This window comes from Oncorhynchus tshawytscha, linkage group LG24 (assembly GCF_018296145.1).
Source record: "Oncorhynchus tshawytscha isolate Ot180627B linkage group LG24, Otsh_v2.0, whole genome shotgun sequence".
Classification (NCBI taxonomy): Eukaryota; Metazoa; Chordata; class Actinopteri; order Salmoniformes; family Salmonidae; genus Oncorhynchus; species Oncorhynchus tshawytscha.
In genome coordinates, this window is record NC_056452.1 from 3,775,797 (window position 1) to 3,796,827 (window position 21,031).

Here is a 21,031-nt window from a genome sequence, read left to right on the forward strand (position 1 = left end):
TATCCGCGGTTAAATCCAGTAGAATACAGGGGGCTATATTCAAAGGCTAACAGGTGAACCTCTGCCCTAGTGAGGTCCTGAGTGCTCTGGAGCAGGTTTTTGTCAAGGATCTCTGTACTTTGCTCCGTTCATCTTTCCCTTGATCCTGACTAGTCTCCCAGTCCCTGCCGCTGAAAAACATCCCCACAGCATGATGCTGCCACCACCATGCTTCACCGTAGGGATGGTGCAAGGTTTCCTCCAGACGTGACGCTTGGCATTCAGGCCAAAGAGTTTAATCTTGGTTTCATCAGACCAGAGGATCTTGTTTCTCATGGCAAACTCCAAGTGGCCTGTCATGTGCATTTAACTGAGGAGTGGCTTCCGCCTGGCTAATCTACCATAAAGGCCTGATTGGTGGAGTGCTGCAGAGATGGTTGTCCTTCTGTAAGGTTCTCCCATCTCCACAGAGGAACTCTGGAGCTCTGTCAGAGTGAGCATCGGGTTCTTGGTCATCTCCCTGACCAAGGCTCAACTCCCCCGATTGCTCAGATTGGCCAGGCGGAAAGCTCTAGTAAGAGTCGTGGTTCCAAACTTCTTCCATTTAAGAATGATGGAGGCCACTGTGTTCTTGCGGACCTTCAATGCTGCAGAAATGTTTTGGTACCCTTCCCAAGGTCTGTGCCTCGACACAATCATGTCTCAGAGCTTCACTAGAATACAGTATATACAGGTCATGGCCAAAAGTTTTGAGAATGACACAAATATTAATTTTCACAAAGTCTGCTGCCTCAGTTTATATGATGGCAATTTGTATATACTCATGAATGTTATGAAGAGGGATCAGATGAATTGCAATTAATTGCAAAGTCCCTCTTTGCCATGCAAATTAACTGAATCCACAAAAAACATTTCCACAAAATTTCAGCACCGCCACAAAAGGACCAGCTGACATCATGTCAGTGATTCTCTCGTTAACACAGGTGTGAGTGTTGATGAGGACAAGGCTGGAGATCACTCCGTCATGCTGATTGAGTTCGAATAAGAGACTGGAAGCTTCAAAAGGAGGGTGGTGCTTGGAATCACTGTTCTTCCTCTGTCAACCATGGTTACCTGTACAGAAACACATGCCGTCATCATTGCTTTGCACAAAAAGGGCTTCACAGGCAAGGATATTGCTGCCAGTAAGATTGCACCTAAAATCAACCATTTATCAGATCATCAAGAACTTCAAGGAGAGCGGTTCAATTATTGTGAAGAAGGCTTCAGGTCGCCCAAGAAAGTCCAGCAAGCGCCAGGACTGTCTCCTAAAATTGATTCAGCTGCGGGATCGGGGCACCACCAGTACAGAGCTAGCTCAGGAATTGCAGAAGGCAGGTGTGCATCTGCACGCACAGTGAGGCGAAGACTTTTGGAGGATGGCCTGGTGTCAAGAAGGGCAGCAAAGAAGCCACTTCTCTCCAAGAAAAACATCAGGGACAGACTGATATTCTGCAAAAAGTACAGGGATTGGACTGCTGAGGACTAGGGTAAAGTCATCCCCTTTCCGATTGTTTGGGGCATCCGGAAAAAAGCTTGTCCGGAGAAGACAAGGTGAGCGCTACCATCAGTCCTGTGTCATGCCAACAGTAAAGCATCCTGAGACCATTCATGTGTGGGGCTGCTTCTCAGCCAAGGGAGTGGGCTCACTCACAATTTTGCCTAAGAACACAGCCATGAATAAAGAATGGTACCAACACAACCTCTGAGAGCAACTTCTCCCAACCATCCAGGAACAGTTTGGTGACGAACAATGCCTTTTCCAGCATGATGGAGAACCTTGCCATAAGGCAAAAGTGATAACTAAGTAGCTCTGGGAATAAAACATCGATATTTTGGGTCCATGGCCAGGAAACTCCACAGACCTTAATACCATTGAGAACTTGTGGTCAATCCTCAAGAGGCGGTGGACAAACAAAAAAAACAAAATTCTGACAAACTCCAAGCATTGATTATGCAAGAATAGGCTGCCATCAGTCAGGATGTGGCCCAGAAGTTAATTGACAGCATGCCAGGGTGGACTGCAGAAGTCTTGAAAAAGAAGGGTCAACACTGCAAATATTGACTCTTTGCATCAACTTCATGTAATTGTCAGTAAAAGCCTTTGACACTTATGAAATGCTTGTAATTATACTTCAGTATTCCATAGGAACATCTAACAAAAATACCTAAAGACATTGAAGCAGTAAACTTTGTGAAAATAAATATGTCATTCACAAAACGTTTGGCCACGACTGTACATATGAAATGTAAAACAGTATGTAAACATTATTAAAATGACGAGTGCTCCATGTCTATGTACATAGGGCAGCAGCCTCTAAGGTTCAGGGCAGGGTACTGGGTGGAGGCCGGCTAGTGATAGCTATTTAACAGTCTGATGGCCTTAAGATATAAGCTGTTTTTCAGTCTGTCAGTCCCAGCTTTGAAGCAGCTGTAATGACCTCTGCTTCCGAATGAGAGGGGTGAACAGGCCGTGGCTTGGGTGGCTGAGGTCCTTCATGATCTTCTTGGCCTTCCTGTGACACCGGGTGCTGTAGATGTCCTGGAGGGCAGGCAGTGTGCCCCTGGTGATGCGTTGGGCAGACCGCACCACCCTTTGGAAAGCCCTGCGGTTGCGGATGGTGCAGAAATCCTTCAGCCTCCTGAAGTTGAAGAGGCGCTGTTGCCATCTGTGTGGGCGGACCATATCAGAATGTCAGTGATATGTACGGTGAGGAACTTTTTACCTTATACACTGCGGCCCTGTCGATGTGCACCCTCTGCTGTCTCCTGAAGTCAACAATCAGTTCCTTTGTTTTGTTGAGGGAGAGGTTATTTTCCTGGCACCACTCCGCCAGGGCCGTCATATCCACCCTGTAAGCTGTCTCATTGTTGATGGTAATCAGGCCTACCACAGTTGTGTCGTCTGCAAACTCGATGATTCAGTTGGAGGCGTGTGTGTGCACCCTTGTGTGGCCCCTTTGTTGAGGATCAGTGTAGTGGAGGTGTTGTTGCCTACTGGGGAGGCCCGTCAGGAAGCCCCCAAGGCTCAAGCTTAATGATGAGCTTGGAGGGTACTATGGTGTTGAAGGCTGAGCTGTAGTGAATGAACAGCATTCTTATTTAGGTATTCTTCTTGTCAAGATGGGATAAGGCAGTGTGCAGTGCAATGGCATCATCCGTGGATCTATTGGGGGAGTATGCAAATTTCCGTGGGTCTAGGTTGTCGGGTAATGTGGAGCTGATATGATCCTTAACTAGCTTCTCAAAGCACTTCATGATGGCAGAAGTGAGTGCTACGGGGCGATAGTCATTTAGTTCAGTTACCTTCACTTTCTTGGGTACAGGAACAATGGTGGACATCTTGAAGCAAGTGGGGACAGCAGACTGGGATAAGAAGAGATTGAATATATCCGTAAACACTCCAGCCAGCTGGTCTGCGCATGCTCAGCCGGCAGCCTTGCGAGGGTTAACAGGCTTAAATATCTTACTCATGTCGGCCATGGAGAACGAGAGCTCACAGTCCCCGGGAGCGGCCCGCACCAGTGGCACTGTATTATCCTCAAAGCGGGCAAAGAAATTGTTTAGCTTGTCCGGGAGCAAGACGTCGGTGTCCGTGACGTGGTTGGTTTTCCCTTTGTTAACCATGATTGTTGGAAATCCCTGGAATTGTGACTCCATTTTGTCTCTGCGCTGTCATTTTGCCTGTTTGATTGATTTACAGAGGGCAATAACAGGACTGTTTGTATTCAACCATATTCCCAGTCACCTTGACGTGGTTAAATGCAGTGATTCGCACTTTCAGTTTTGCGCAAAGGCTGTGAACTATCCATAGTTTTTGGTTTTAATATTCACGTTGGGAACAACATCCCCTATACACTTCCTGATGTACTCAGTCACCATGTCAACCCGGAACATATCGCAGTCTGCATCGCCTAAACAATCTTGAAGCATGGATTCCAATTGGTCAGACCAGCATTGAATAGACACTAGGTCTATTCACTTCCTGTTTGAGTTTCTGCCTATAGTTAGGGAAGAGCAAAATGGAGTTGTGATCTGATTTGCCGAATTGGGGCGGGGGACAGCCTTTGTGGCCATTCCGGAAGGGGGAGTAACAATGGTTGAGAGTTTTTGAAGCGCGAGTATTGCAGGCTATGTGTTAAGAGAACTTCGGTAGGTTTTTACTCAGATTTGCTTTGTTAAAGTCCCCAGCTACAATAAATGCAGCCTCAGGATATGCGGTTTCCAGTTTGCACAAGTCCAGTGTAGTTACTTGAGAGCCGCCGTGGTATCGGCTTGAGGGGGAATTTAAACGGCTGTGACAATGACCGAAAATAATTATCTCAGGATGTAAATGCGGTCGGCATTTAATTGTGAGGTATTCAGTATTCTAAGTCAGGTGAACAAAACTACTTGAGTTCCTGTACGTTACCACAATCATACCATGAGTAGTTAATCATGAAACATACACCTCCACCTTTCTTCTTCCCGGAGAGCTGGCTGTATGGATGGGGACAGTATATCAGGAGAGATATGATTCCGTGAAACAGTGTGTTACAGTCCCTGATGTATCTCTGGAAGGAGATCCTTGCCCTGAGCTTGTCTACTTTATTGTCTTGGGACAGCATTAGTGAGCATGACACTCAGAAGCGGTGGATGGTGTGCACACCTACTGAGTTGGACTAAAAGTTCACTCCGAATACCTCTTCTCTGAAGGCGGTGTCTTGGAGCAGCCACTGGGATAAGTTCATCCTTGGGGGGTACGAAAAAAGGATCCAGTTCAGGAAAGTCATATTTCTCTTCGAAATGCTGGTGAGTTATTGCCGCTCTGATATCCAAAAGTAATTTCTGTATGTAATAACACAAAAAACATTCTGGGCTAATAATGTGAGAAATAACAAACAAACAAATAAAACTGCAAAGTTGCTTACGAGTTAGAAACATTGCGGCCATGTCTATCGGCGCCATCTTTACACTTTAGCGTAAATTAGACCAACCTATGCCTGCACCTCCAAAAATGAATCTACCAGCACTTCACTCAATGCGCACAGCTCCCTTGCCAGGCAGTGTCACTGCACGAGGTGGGATATAGGATTCATATATATTTGTGCAATTAGCAACTATGAAACAAAACAGCAGAAATACTTTTAAAACAGCTACCGCGGCATTTTTCTGCTATAAATCGCAACTCGCACGTGCTCATACTTTTGACTATTTTATCAAGCCTTAAAAATACTTATTTAACCTATCTCCCTTTCATCTACACTGATTGAAGTGGATTTAACAAGTGACATCAATAAAGGATCATAGCTTTCACCTGGATTCACCTGGTCAGCTTATGTCATGAAAAGAGCAGGTTTTCATTTGTTGTATACTCAGTGTATACTGCTGTAATTAAGGAAATCATATTACAGATGTGCTGTTATACACCACACACACACACACGTGATGAGCCACATGCCAGGAACCAACAGTCCAATTAAAAGTCTGAGAAACTGAAACACGGGTGGGACACCTAGAGATGTGTGCAATTCGAAAAGTACTTTGAACACAATAATTCAAAAACTGAAGTACCTGGATGAGGATTTTTCCCAAACAGACCCATGGAGTGCTGACTTCTGCCAAGAACATGACGCCTTGGAAGTAATCCCCCTTGCCCTGTCGCCAGAACTGGGGGAAAGAGAAAGAAGACAGTTCATTGAAAGTCATGTTTTATCATCATGAATAAGCCTTCAACAAACCTTTTCACCAGTGTAAAGTAAGCCTTGTCCATAGGGCAGAAGCCTTTATCCTGTTTTTGTCGCATGATGCAGCTTGATGTACAAGTACACCCCCAAGACAGGAGACTAGTCTGTCACAGGGCCTTACCCCCAATCCATCTATATTCCTAATGCTCAGTACCAAGCAGAGGCATCAAGACGGTTTTTGGAGTCTTTGGTTGGACTCGACCGTGGATCAAACAGCCAACCTCCCAATATCCGGAGGGACACTCAAACCACACGGCCACAAAGATTTGCCTGTGTACCCTACCAAATACCAGCAAATATCTTTAATAATGACACACACAAGATACTTCCAATAAACACTCACTCGCTCACACGTCATTCTCCCAGCATTTGAATGTCGTCATTGGGCGACAGTTACCACAGAGACGGGGAAGCACACGGTGACCATAACGATGTGGTGGAGTACCATGAGGAATTCGCGCCGCAGGTAGCTGGTCAGGGCCGCACCCAGGGGTTTGGCGCCGCTGTCCCCTTCATGACCCTTGATGCGCAGCTTGTACCAGTAGCACATGAACATGGCGTAGATGTCGTACACAAAGTAGGGCACGGCAAAGAGGATGTAGGCGCTGGTGAGCCAATGCCTGATACAAAGAAGAAGAAAAAGAGGTCGAAAAAAGGGGTTACGGTAAGGTAACTTAGTTGAACAGTGGGCATTCAATAAGCAAGGCTACAATATTTGGATTTGATGCATTCGTATTTGAAAAGGTTTTACAAAAAGGTATATAGTTTGGGGATGGAGACTAGGGAGTGGTGGTATGGTTTACAGCAAGGGTTTTCTGGAAGGACCAATGGGAGGGTTTCCGTGTGGGTCCTGCTTTTTGTTACATATCCATGGGCTCAATAACACTAAAGACAACAATTATATCATTAACATTCCTTTCTGAAAAATAATGGCAACACTAGCCATTCTCTCTTGGAATGTGAAAGGCCTAAATTGTCCTATCAAACATTCCATCTGTCTCAATATCCTAGCAAGAAACGATATTGATATAACAATGCTCCAAGAAACACACCTGCTCCAAAAGTACGCACAGAGAATGCAGAACCATTTGTACAAACAGGCTTATTTTTCTTCAGCCCCAAACAAAACAAAAGGTTTAATCAATGATACAAAAGAAACTCAAAATCACCATATTGGGTAAAGGCAAAGACCAGGAAGGCAGAATTACTTAAATATCCATAATGGAAAGAAAATTGCCTTTTTTAATGTGTATTTTCCAAATTCATATGATCCTACGTTTTTTGATTCTCTAAACAGCATATTGTTAGGATTAACTGAATTCCAACGGGTTAACGGGACAGACATGAATGCAATTTTGGACGTGGGACAAAATCTACAGCGTCTTCAGAAGGAATTCACATCCCTTGACTATCCATTTTTGTTGGATTTAATTGTCATTTTTTTAACGATCTAAACAAAATACTCTGTCAATGTAAAAAATAATCTAAATGGAAAATAAAACACTAATATATCTTGATTAGATAAGTATTCAACATGTTACAATCACCTTTGGCAGCCATTACAGCTGTAAGTCTTTTTGGGTAAGTCTAAGAGCTTTGCACACCTGCTTTGTATCGTATTTGCCCATTATTCTTTTAAAAAATTATTTAAGCTCTGTCAAGTTGGTTGTTGATCATTGCTAGGCAGCCATTTTTAAGACTTGCCATAGATTTTCAAGGCAATTTAAGTCAAAACAGTAACTAGGCATCTCAGGAACATTGTCTTCTTGTTAAGAAAATGCAGTATATATATTTGGCCTTGTGTTTTAGGTTATTGACCTACTAAAAGATGAATTAGTCTCCCAGTGTTTGTTGGAAAGCAGACATCCAGGTTCCTCGAGGATTTTGCATATTCTGTTTATTTTTACCATAAAAAAAACTCCCTAGTCCTAACAAATTTTAATGACTTTACTCAGTTAAAGTTCATATGAGGAATGAATTTTAATTAATTAAGGAATTAATTTTAATTAATTAATTAGGTCCTAATCTATGGATTTCACATGACTGGGACTACAGATATGCATCTGTTGGTCACAGACACCTTAAAAGAAATGGGCCTCAAATTGCCATCGATAAAATGCAATTGTGTTCGTTGTTCGTCTTCCAACACCATAACCCCAACGCCACCATGGGGCACTCTGTTCACAACGTTGACATCAACAAACCACTCGCCCACATAACGCAATACACGTGGTCTTCATTTGTGAGGCCGGTTGGACGTACTGCCACATTTTTAAAAATGATGTTGGAGGTGGCTTATGGTAGAGAAATTAACATTAAATTCTCTGGCAACAGCTCTGGTGGACATTCCTACAGTCAGCATGCCAATTGCATACTCTCTCAAAACTTGAGACATCTGTGGCATTGTGTTGTGTGACAAAACTGTACATTTTAGAGTGGCCTTTTATTGTCCCATGCACAAGATGTACCTGTGTAATGATCATGCTGTTTAATCAGCTTCTTGATATGCCACACTTGTCCTGTGGCATATCTTAACAAAGGAGAAATGCTCACTAACAGGGATGTAAACAAATGTGTGCACATTTGAGAGAAATAAGCTTTTTGTGCGTATGGAACATTTCTGGGATATTTAATTTCAGCTCATTAATCATGGGACCAACACTTTACATGCTGCGTCCATATTTTTGTTCAGTGTACAATGTTGTTCAACTATCCTCAGTGATCTCTTATCACAGCCATTAAACTTAAATGAAAAAAATATATATAATAATAAAAATGTATTAATTAAAAATAAAATCATCATTGGCCTCATGGTGAAATCCCTGAGTGGTTTCGTTCCTCTTCGGCAACTCAGTTAGGAAGGGCGCCTGTATCTTTGTATTGACAGTGTATTGATACACCATCCAAAGTGTAATTAATAACTGCAACCATGCTCAAAGAGATATTCAATGTCTGCTTTTTTTATTTTTACCCATCTACCAATAGGTGTCCTTCTTTGCAAACCATTGGAAAACCTCCCTGTTCTTAGTGGTTGAATCTGTGCTTGAAATTCACTGCACGACTGAGGGACCTTACAGATAATTGTATGTGTGGGGTACAGAGATGGGGTAGTTATTTTAAAAATCATGTTAAACACTATTATTGCACAAAAAAGTGAGTCCATGCAACTTATATGACTCGTTAAGCACATTTGTACTACTGAACTTATTTAGGCTTGCCATAACAAAAGTGTTGAATACCTACTGAGTAAAGACATTTAAGCTTTTCATTTAATTAATTATTTTGTAAACATTTCTAAAAACATAATTCCACTTTGACATTATGGGCTGTTGTGTGTAGATCAGTGACACAAAATCTCAATTGGATCAATTTGAAACAAAAGGCTGTAAAAAAAATAAAAAATAAAGTAAAAAGGTGTGAATACTTTCTAAAGGCACTGTAATAAGACCAACTAGTAGCCACATGCAGCCAATGCTCTCCAACATATACTCTGATTACAGCCAGCCTCATTGATGCCTGGCGAGCACATAGTCCAAAAGCAAACGAGTAGACTTTCTACTCAAACAGGCATAAAACATTCTCCCGAATCGACTTTATACTATCTGCAACTCTATTTTCTAAAATTAAGAAAGACATTCAACATATGAGCTTGTCTGATCACCATGTCACTACCAATTTCACATTTCAGAATATCCTAAAAGAGCCACAAGATGGCGTTTCAATGTTTCATTACTACAAAATCCTACATTCTGTGATCAATTTGAAATTGAACTAAATTAATTCATAATGCTCAATAAAAAGTCTGTCAATGAACCCCGGATTCTATGGGATGACACCAAAGTTTTTCTTTTTTTAAATAACGCAACTTCATTTGCATCGGAGTTGAATAAATCACAATTAAATAAGAATTGGACATTTTTTCAGACCAGGTATCTATTACTCTTTCCAAAGTCAAGACAGAACTTAATTTATTGATAAGACAGAGAGCAGAATTTGCCATCCACTTAGTTAGGTTCAACCATTACTTCCATGGTAATCGTCCCAGTCGTTTACTGGCCAACAAGCTTCGCAGTAATGATCAATTAGCTGAAATAGCAACTATTGAATCTGAAATTGGGGAATTACTATCAGAACCCAAATTAATCAAAGATTCTCCCAGCTCTATAAAGAACTGTACACATCTGATTGTAAATACACACCAAGCCAGACTAAGTCCTTTCTAAAAGAATTAAGAACTCTTCTCTCAACAGAAAAAGCTGCATTTGCTAGGAACCCAAAATCGCTCTTAATGAACTCAAAAGGGCATTGCATAGCATGAAAAAAAGGCAAATTTTTATTTTTATCGGTAAGGATGCTACTCAGTGTTCTCACTATCACTCCTTGGCACGTTTTATCTCGATGCAGAAAATGCTTTTGATAGACTAGAATAGTCACCCACTCTCTTTTCCCAGGATAAATAACTGCGAGAAACCAGTAAATTATAAAAATGATTTATATGAACAGCATGACGTGAAATGGAACTTCAATTATATGTAATGTCTAAATCTGTCTTATCTAAGGGCCACAGCCTCCTCTCTGCAAGATCAATCATCAATGCTCAGGTTGGGAACAGACAGCGCATTTCAGTATAGAGTGCACAATGCATGTAGGCCTTTCATCTCATCATGGTAACTTTTTTCTTGTGAAAGGTGAGACTACATTTGCTGCAGCATAGCCTATGTATTAGTAATATAAGGACTGAATGCATGTTTCATTTACACAAAAGGGCACAACAAAGCCTATTCCCCCTCAAGAGACTGAAAAGATTTGGCATAGGTCCTCAAAAAGTTCTACATCTGCACCATCTTGAGCATGGTGGTTGCAACACTGCCTGGTATGGTCTAGGTCCAAAAGGCTTCTTAACAGCTTCTACCTCCTAGCAATAAGACTCCTGAACAGCTAATCAAATGGCTACCCAGACTATTTGTATTGCACCCCCCTCTTTTACGCTGCTGCTACTCTGTTTATTATCTATGCATAGTCACTTTAACTCTACCTACATGTACATATAACCTCGACTAACCGGTGCCCCCCCCCCCCCTACATTGACTCTGGACCGGTACCCCCTGTATATAGCCTCACTATTGTTATTTTACTGCTGCTCTTTAATTACTTGTTACTTTGATTTTTTTACTTATCTATTTTTTACTTAACACTTAGTTTTCTTAAACCTGCATTGTTGGTTAAAAGGGCTTGTAAGTAAGCTTTCACTGTAAGGTCTACCTACACCTGTTGTATTCGGCACATGTAACAAATCAAATTTGATTTGATTTCCATCTGGCTTTCAGGGGTCACCTTACTTTTTCATTGTAAAGAGGATTTTTTTTTAATTCGCAATTGTTTATTTCCCAATATTTATCACACAACATTTTAGGACTACATACAGCAGCTTTTTAAAGGAGACTGCTTTTTAAAGGAGACTGCTTTGTGTCTTCCTTTTTACCATGACAAATCAAGTATCGGGACAACCCTTCTCCCAAGGCACAAAAAAACAATTATGATTCTGAAGTTAACAATTCACTTAAAATATTTCTAGTATGGCCTGATGTAAAATATCGCTCAAGGCTGAATGAGCCTAAAAAGTGTTTTCTTTTCTCTTCACTATGCTGTAGTTAACTGTTGTTGTTTTTTTTTGGGGGTCGGATATCGGATATCTTCAGTCTCTTTCTGGGGCGTGTTCATTAGGACAAGAAACTGAAAATGTTTTACAACGGAAAACAAAAGTAAGAATTTTTTATTGAACAACTGTGTCTGTTTTCTTCAATTTTAGTGCCTCAAACATGCCCCTGGTCTGTTTTACAAATTGTACTGTCTGAGCCTTACTGTAACAACATTTCTACACTTACTGATCCTCAATGATGTCATCACAGGAGGAGGCAATGATGTAACCAGCAGAGGAGGCCATGATCGCCTGAACAGAGGACACCAACCTGAGAAAGGCCCGCAGGAGAAATTAAACATTAGCATAGTTTATAACATCAGACTACAATTGCTAAATGTCTGGTAAAAACATAAAATATTGTGAAATCCAATTTTTACTAAAATGTCATCCTTCGTCATTATCAGAATTAACCAAAAGTCATCATAAAACAGAATTAGTGTTGATTTATTTTGAGTGGTAACCAATGGCTCCATCTCAATTAGTCTTTCAGCGACTCCTCACATCCTATCTCCTCGCTTCCTTCTCAAATGTATATTGAAAAAGAAAGTCCAAGGTCAATCCCCTCAGACCTTCTTCTCCAATGCGTTTTGAGAAGGCAAAGAGAGAGAACAGAAATAAGTGAGGAAAGATGAACTGAGGAAGAGCATGCATATATACAGTTGAAGTCAGAAGTTTACATACACTTATGTTGGCGTCATTAAAACTAGTTTTTCAACCACTCCACAAATTTCTTGTTAACAAACTATAGTTTTGGCAAGTCGGTTAGTACATCTTCTTTGTGCATGACACAAGTCATTTTTCCAACAATTGTTTACAGACAGATTATTTCACTTATAATTCACTGTATCACAATTCCAGTGGGTCAGAAGTTTACATACACTAAGTTGACTGTGCCTTTAAACTGATTGGGAAATTTCAGAAAAAATATGTAATGGCTTTAGAATCTTCTGATAGGCAAATTGACATCATTTGTGCCAATTGGAGGTTTACCTGTGGATGTATTTCCAGGCCTACCTTCAAACTCAGTGCCTCTGCTTGACATCATGGCAAAAACAACAACAACAAAAAATCAGCCAAGACATTGTAGACCCCACCCCACAAGTCTGGTTCATCCTTGGGAGCAATTTCCAAACACCTGAAGGAAACACGTTCATCTGTACAAACAATAGTACGCAAGTATAAACACCATTGGAGCACACAGCAGTCATACCGCTCAGGAAGGAGACGCGTTCTGAATCCTAGAGATGAACGTACTTTGGTGCGAAAATTGCAAATCAGTCCCGCACAACAGCAAAGGACCTTGTGAAGATGCTGGAGGAAACAGGTCCAAAAGTATCTATATCCACAGTAAAACGAGTCATATATCGACCTAACCTGAAAGGCTGCTCAGCAAGGAAGAAGCCACTGCTCCAAAACCGCCGTAAAAAAGCCAGACTACGGTTTGCAACTGCACATGGGGACAAAGACCGTACTTTTTGGAGAAATGTCCTCTAGTCTGATGAAACAAAAAAAGAACTGTTTGCCCATAATGACCATCGTTATGTTTGGAGGAAAAAGAGGGAGGCTTGCAAGCCGAAGAACACCATCTCAAACGTGAAGCACGGGGGTGGCAGCATCATGTTGTGGGGTTCTTTTCTGCAGGAGGGACTGGTGCACTTCACAAAATAGATGGCATCATGAGGGCGGAAAATTATGTGGATATATTGAAGCAACATCTCAAGACATCAGTCAGGAAGTTAAAGCTTGGTCGCAAATGGGTCTTCCAAATGGACAATGACCCCAAACATAGTTCCAAAGTTGTGGCAAATGGCTGAAGAACAACAAATTCAAGGTATTATCACAAAGCCCTGACCTCAATCCCATAGACAATTTGTGGGCAGAACTGAAAAAGCGTGTGCGAGCAAGGAGGCCTACAAACCTGACTCAGTTACACCAGCTCTGTCAGGAGGAATGGGCCAAAATTCACCCAACTTATTGTGGGAAGCTTGTGGAAGGCTACCCGAAACGCTTGACCCAAGTTAAACAATTTAAAATCAATGCTACCAAATACTAATTGAGTGTATGTAAACTTCTGACCCATTGGAAATGTGATGAAATAAATAAAAGCTTAGATAAATCACTCTACTATTATTCTTATGTTTCACACTCTTAAAATAAAGTGGTGATCCTAACTGACCTAAGACAGGGAATTTTTAGTTGGATTAAATGTCAGGAATTGTGAAAAACTGAGTGTAAATATATTTGGCTAAGGTGTATGTAAACGTCCGACTCAACTGTACATAGTACCAGTCAAAGGTTTGGACACACGTACTCATTCAAGGAGTAATTCTTTATTTTTACTATTTTCTATGGAATCATGTAGTAACCAAAAAAGTGTTGAACAAATCAAAATGTATTTCATATTTGAGATTCTTCAAAAGGAAGCACCCTTTGCCTTGATAACAGCTGTGCACACGCTTGGCATTCTCTCAACCAGCTTCATGAGGTAGTCACCTGGAATGCATTTCAATTAGCAGGTGTGCCTTGTTAAAAGTTCATTTGTGGAATTTCTTTCCTTCTTAATGTGTTCGGGCCAATCAGTTGTGTTGTGACAAGGTAGGGGTGGTATACAAAAGATAGCCCTATTTGGTAAAAGACAAAGTCCATATTATGGCAAGAACAGCTCAAATAAGCAAACAGAAACGACAGTCCATCATTACTTAAAGACACGAAGGTCAGTCAATGCAGAACATTTCAAGAACTTTCAAGTTTCTTCAAATGCATTTGCAAAAAACATCAAGCACTATGATGAAACTGGCTCTCATGAGGACCACCACAGGAAAGGAAGACCCAGAATTACCTCTGCGGCAGAGGATAAATTCATTAGCGTTAACTGCCACTCAGATTGCAGACCAAATAAATGCTTCACAGAGTTCAAGTAACAGACACATCTCAACATCAACTGTTCAGAGGAGACTGGTCGAATTGCTGCAACAAAACCACTACTAAAGGAAACCAATAAGAAGAAGAGACTTGCTTTGGCCAAGCAATGGACATTAGAATGATGGAAATCTGTCCTCTGCTCTGTTGAGTCCAAATTAGATTTTTTGTTCCAACCACCGTGTCTTTGTGAGACGCAGAGTAGGTGAATCGATGATCTCCGCATGTGTGGTTCCCACCGTGAAGCATGGAGGAGGAGGTGTGATGGTGTGGTGGTGCTTTGATGGTGACACTGTTGGCGATTTTTTAGAATTCAAGGCACACTTAACCAGCTACTTTGAAGAATTGTAAATATATTTTGATTTGGTTAACCGTTTTTGTTACTTAAATGATTCCATGTGTTATTTCATGGTTTTGATGTCTTCGCTATTATTCTACAATGTAGAAAATAGTAAAAAAATAAAGAAAAACCCTAGAATGAGTAGGTGTGTCTAAACTTTTAACTGGTACTGTATATGATCCCCACATCTCTCACCTGGCTGACACTATGACCGCATCCCCTTCGCTCCACCTCAGTGCAGGGATGTGCTTGAGGCATTGCTTGGAGAGCACGAACAGGCCTGGGAAGAAGACAGACCCGGCAGCCAGGATGGTCAACATGGTCCCACGTGTTTGTTTTGTTGGCAAAGTTCAGCAGGTAGTCTGGTCTTTGAGATCTTTCTTCCCTCTGAAATTGGAAGCACAGAGATAAACTATTTCAAAACAAGCAGGCAACTAATGCACTAATAAAAGTTGTTTCCTTTCTTTTATCATGTGTCGCCAAAGGGACACAGCATATTAAGTGGGAAAGGGGCATTGGGACAAAAATAGCACCAGCACAGAGTGGAGAAGAGGGCATTTGTTAAATTTACAAAGGTGCAGAGAGGGTTAGTGCGTGTGGATGATTGTGGTGATGCTGAGGGCTTGGTGTGGTGGCTGGTGAGTGATTTTCATAGATGAGGAAGCCCATTGTGCTAACATGACAGGGCCATCTAAGGTCATTATGAACCTCATCACTACTATGGGCTGTGGCGGTCCCGAAAATTTGTCAGCCGGTGATTGTCAAGCCTGTAACTGGTCAGTCTCACGGTAATTGACCGTTAAAACAAATAAAACAAATTTAGCATCTCCTGGCCTACAAGCCATTTGAAAAAGTCTAATAAATCCATGTAATATAGCCTACACCTTCACAATAAATCGATTATTTTAGACAGGTCTAAAGATGCATGATATGAAGAAAATGTCTACTTCAGAAGAAAAGGATAGCATACTCTGAGTTGTCCGTATGTTAGAACCTGATGTGGCTAAGCCACATGGCTGTGGGCTATGCTAGTTAATTTAGCAGACAAGATTTGCTTATAATTCCGTGCCATTATTTTATAGTATGAAGAATACAATTGAACAAAGCTGAATAAAATATATTTTCTTCAAACGATGAGGGAGTGCGCACATGCGGCTATTCTGTGTTGAGTGGTTAACAAAGAAATAGATACTCTTATGTGCTTAATTTAGAGTTATTAACTTTAGTTGTGATACAAATGTTGGGCTATATGTTTTGATTTTTAATACATTGTAAGGTTGCATGATGCGACTGATGATTTTTAAAAAGTCACTTGAAAGGCATGAGTTCTGCTTTGTTTTTTTTGCACAGGCTGTACACACGCCAATATTCTCTCATTCACAATTTGACAAGCCCTTTATAATGCCTCGAATTTCACGGCAGCATCCTCTATGTGGCAGTATTGCAACCGAAAGAAATCTGTGCCTTTTGTGGCCCGGAGTGCTGCTTTGTGCCCTTCTCCCTGAGTGTGCTGCGCAATCAGATGGCACTCAGTCAGGCGATCGGGTCTTTCTCACAGGCTACAAGTGAAGACGGACACATCAGGGAAGCAACTGCACGTGTCCTTATCCAATTCCCGAGGTGCATATTGAAGATATTGGAAGAACTGTCCATATTTACGTTGTCAGCCAACAAGATGAGCAGGCCCATCAAACAGCAAAAGCACTAGCCTGTGTCAATCTACTATCCCCCATAGTACAAAAGTCGACCTATTCTAATCTGTGGGAGTAATAAATATTCCATAGTCTGGGACAGTTGTGGGATGCGATAGATCCCAAATGAATATAACCACCAATATCTAAAAAACAGTTGTATGCAATGTTGCTGACGCAACAGATCAGAATGTTTACTTTAAAATGTTGATAAACTATTAGAATATTTCTTCACATTATAAGCGCAGCAATATGCCCATGGTAGTAGGCTATAAGCACAAATGTTCCATTCGCGGGAATACACCATTATCAAAAGTGACCGCATGTGATTATGCATGTAATGCTTTTATTATAAAAGGTCCCATTTTTATGCTGAAAAGGATCTTCCCCAAATGTGCTTAATTTTAACAAGTTATTTGGCCACTTTATTTGTGATACAAACCTTATTAAAACGTAGGCCTATGAGCTAGGCTACATGAAGTGTGCGACTACCATTCAAAAAAGTTGCAAAAAAAGACATTGTTTCTTATGCTGGGCATCATTCACAAGTGATAATATATAATTCACAAGTGATAGGCTAATATTGTCACCCATCATACTATTCTTGACTTAATCTCATCTTTACATACGCTTTTCCCCGTGGTTTATTTTTATGCAAGCCAGTTAGGCTATACTCCTGTTGTAAATATAAGCAATGTGCTTAATATTAGGAAAGTTGAGAAATAAAAATAGTAGGCCTAGCCTATAGAAAGCTGATGGGATCCTCGTCTTTTTATTAGTGGCCATCACTCTGTTCTCACGCAATTGCATAGCCTATAGAAATGTTGTACAACATGAGCTCATGAAGTGTTTGATTTGATTTTCGAATACATTTGCATTTTTGTCAGAGTGATTAGAGGGACAATAGAGTGCTGAGTACCAGGCAGTTAGCAAGTTTGGTAGGCTACTAAATGACCATCAGCAGCATCAGAGCTTGTAGAAGCCTAATTACAGTGACTAAACGGTCATGTGGAATTTGACTGCCTTCATGACTCGTGACCGCCGGTGTGGCAGTAATACGGTCACCGAATGGTTGGTTACTTAAGACATAAACGAATGGAGGTTGGGTAGTTGGGGAGGATGGGTAGGCGTATAGGCCTAACGGTAACGTCTAACAACCCAAAGTTTGCGTTTTCGAATCATGTCAGGTACAACTTAAGCATTTTAACTAATTAGCAACTTTGCAACTACTTGCAGTGGCTGCTCTTTCACTGTAAATACATATCATTAATATGTCATTGACATGTAAATCTGTCATAAAAATCAGGAATTTCCTCAATAAACACAAATATGAGCGTTTCTGCATCTCATCGGTAGAAAAGGGCCATCTACATTTCCTGGTTGTAAGTAGGTATGCACGATATATCGGTGAACATATCGGAATCGGCCGATATTAGCTAAAAAATGGCAACATTGGTATCGGCCCGAAGTCTAGTTTAACGCGGATGTTAAAAACCGATGTCAGAGCTACCGCACACACCTATATAACGTAGGTACATGATGTAATGACGCCAAGTAAAATTTTGCGCTACACGTGCATCACAGCATTCCTAACCATGCCCACAATGTCTGCTGTGTGGATCGAGCAGTCAAGCAGTCATTTGAAAGAGTAACAAAATTTCAGCGAGACAACTCAAAGGCGAAATCCATTAAAGCCAAGATAATGGAATTCATTGCCCTTAATCAACCGTTCTCTGTCGTGGGTGATGTTGGCTTTCGCCGACTGGTCGAGCACCGGTACACACCAAGTGCGCTATTTTTCAGATGTTGCCGTACCGGAGTTACACAGTAATAGCGTCCCTGCTATTAGCTTCACGACATACATACTATGGAACGCCATTTGGGTCTTTGCGTGTCAGAAAAGATACAGTAGCACTGTCAAAGCTGTACAAAAAAGTCGGGCAAACACCGGCCACAAACGATGCGTTTACAATACCGCGTTGGTAATAAAGAATAATTTGTTCGACCGCAACTTATGGGGTAGCTAGCTGTAGCTTGGTACCTAGCTAGCACCAATACAACCAGCCTGAAAACAATGACCAATAGAAACTGCAGTCATTTTCATTATTCTTGGCAATGATTTAGGAATCCTTGTGAGTATTAGCTAGATTGCCACTTGTTCGCCTATTGAAATTCAACTTCAGTTCATGAAAATAAATAGCTAGCCAGATACTTAACCCTCTTGTCCAAAGCTAACGCCCTGCCCTATGGGACTCCCAATCACGGCCGGATGTGATACAGCCTGGATTCAAACCAGGGACTGTAGTGATGCTTGCACTGAGACGCAGTGCCTTAGACTGCAGCGTCCTAGTGTGTGTGTGTTAACTATTTAACTGTACTAGAATGCTTAAAAGTCCGCTAAAATGTTTAATATCGGTATAATTTTTGGGGGCAAGGAAAATATTGGATATCGGTATGGCCAAAAATGTCATATCGGTGCATCACTAGTTGTAAGCAAAACCACAATATCCAGAATTCATAGCGATTTCAGTACACGGTACCGCCTCTGTCGAGGTGGATCGGTTTGAAAGTGGGTGTCAACAGGTAGCTAATGTTACTCACTGGACCAGCCACTCGTTCCTAAAACATAAGCTTGCGAAAAACTATAACTATATTATAACTATTTTGTGTCAACAACTGTAAAGTTTAGTCATTGTGTACCTAGATCTGCAAGCACAGGAGCTGAGGTAACATTAAATCGGTTACTTTAATAAGAAGACAAGCAGAGGTAATGTTGCTAACTTAGCTAGCGAACTAAATTAGTGTATCTAAACTAAAGAAAGTATAATGTAATGTAAATTAGCCAGCTGCTATCTGGCGACGTGATCTGTAACTTTGCAAGCTAACTTTAGCTACGTTAAGTTAGCCAGCTAACAGTGAGATGCTAAGGTAACTAACACAGAGGCTAACGTGAACGGCATATGCATATCTACAGAGTCCGATCCCATCAACATGTGCAGCGGCATCAACATCAAGCTCAGCACCAGGAACTAGTTTAAGTCACCTTTGCTAAATCTTTCCATAACTCTAATTTACACATCTCCATCTGGCTATCAGGGGGTCACTTTTTTATTTTATTGCAGCTGCAGAGTTTTAAAACAGCCTATCACTCAAATAGCGTTGCTTTAAATCCATCTTAAATCAATCCACTGGCAAGCACTGTCGCAGTCACTCTCCATCAATTCCTTTCAAATTGCATCCAAAATAGATACTCCTGTTTGTGTGTCGATTGATGAGGGGGGGAAACAATTTAATACATTTTAGAATAAGGCTGCGACGTAATGTGCAACCTGCAACGTAACAAAATGTTGAAAAAGTCAAGGGCTCTGAATACTTTCCGAAAGCACTGTACCTCTCATTTAACTTTAATTCCATCCTTTTAATTCTATAACCTCCTAACTTGCTTTATCACACAAGGAGGCTCTATAGTGGTGCTTTGATGATTTGTGATTGTCTGAAAAACAACAATCCACACGCGCCACTCTGCATAGGCTATTCTCGTTTAGCAGTGGAGAACGTACTACAAACTTTTTATCCACAACTCTTTGTCCATTGTAGTTGTAAATCGACTGAAACCAAAATGTTACCAAACTGGATAGAGGATCCTCCAATTCTGGTTTACCTCAAGTTCTACAGAGTTACCAGCCGCGCCTCACAAAATTAGTTTGAAATCCGCCAAGATTTGAATTTTGGGGCATCCGGTTGAGCGATGTACAAAGAAGTTGCATGAGATCTCTCCTCTGAAATTTCACCTAAATTCATACTTCTAATGCCCACAAAAGTTATTTGTATTACCCAGTAAGAGTGTACCTAAGTTGGCATGAGCAAAAAGTTGGAAAATCGACAAAAAAATTCACACTCCACTAAATCAACTTCAGCTAAAATGGCTACCATCACTGGAGATCACATGAAAGTTTAGCATCAGAACTCACCAAATTGCAGAATAACTCACTGGTGGTTGCTCTGGCTCCAATTCAGGCAACCGTGGAAACCATCCAGGGTTCTGTGGCATCTCACACTACCACACTGGCCGAAGTTGAGGCCGGGGTGTCGGGCCACAGCGACCAACTCACTACGCTGGAAACAAGGCTTGAAGAGGTGGCCACTGTTAACAAGTCGCTGCAGCGGAAGATTTGATTTCACGATCAAAATGCCAAAATATCCGCATGATTGGACTGCCAGAGGATTCTGAAACAGGATCTCCAACCCACTTCATGGCCGAGGTTTTGGGCAATGAGGGTTTTCACAATCTTCCTTAACTCAATTAGAGCCCAACGCAGCATTTACACCTAAACCTCGCCCTTGCAGCCAACCGCTTCCCATCATTTTTTTAAATTGAACCTTTATTTAACAAAAAGGTCAGTTGAAGAACAAATTCTTATTTAAAATGACGGCCTACCAAAAGGCCTCCTGCGGGGACGGGGGCCTGGGATTAAAAATTTTAAATAAATACAATATAAATATAGGACAAAAGACGCATCACAATAGAGGCGCGTGAACAGAAAGCTAGCTACAGTTTGTTTTCCTCCTGTATTGAACACAGATCATCCCGTCTTCAATTTTATCGATTATTTACGTAAAAAAATACCTAAAGTTG

General features: G+C 41.2%; 1 protein-coding gene across 8 annotated transcripts in view; it reads right to left on the bottom strand.

The window, feature by feature from the left end:
* tlcd3bb (TLC domain containing 3Bb) overlaps positions 1-21,031 on the bottom strand; it is a 46,233-nt gene that overhangs the window by 4,261 nt on the left and 20,941 nt on the right. For 6 of the 8 annotated variants that reach the window (XM_024387116.2, XM_024387115.2, XM_024387121.2 and 3 more), the window contains exons 2-5: positions 14,900-15,091; positions 11,630-11,713; positions 6,142-6,364; positions 5,572-5,667 (exon numbers count right to left, since the gene is read on the bottom strand). In XM_024387116.2, coding sequence (XP_024242884.1) covers positions 5,572-5,667; positions 6,142-6,364; positions 11,630-11,713; positions 14,900-15,024 — 528 coding nt within the window. In that variant the 5' untranslated portion in view covers positions 15,025-15,091. Of the gene's footprint in view, positions 1-5,571; positions 5,668-6,141; positions 6,365-11,629; positions 11,714-14,899; positions 15,092-20,366; positions 20,756-21,031 lie in introns of those variants that run through there. The other 2 variants (XM_042305184.1, XM_024387123.2) reach the window with 2 other exon arrangements.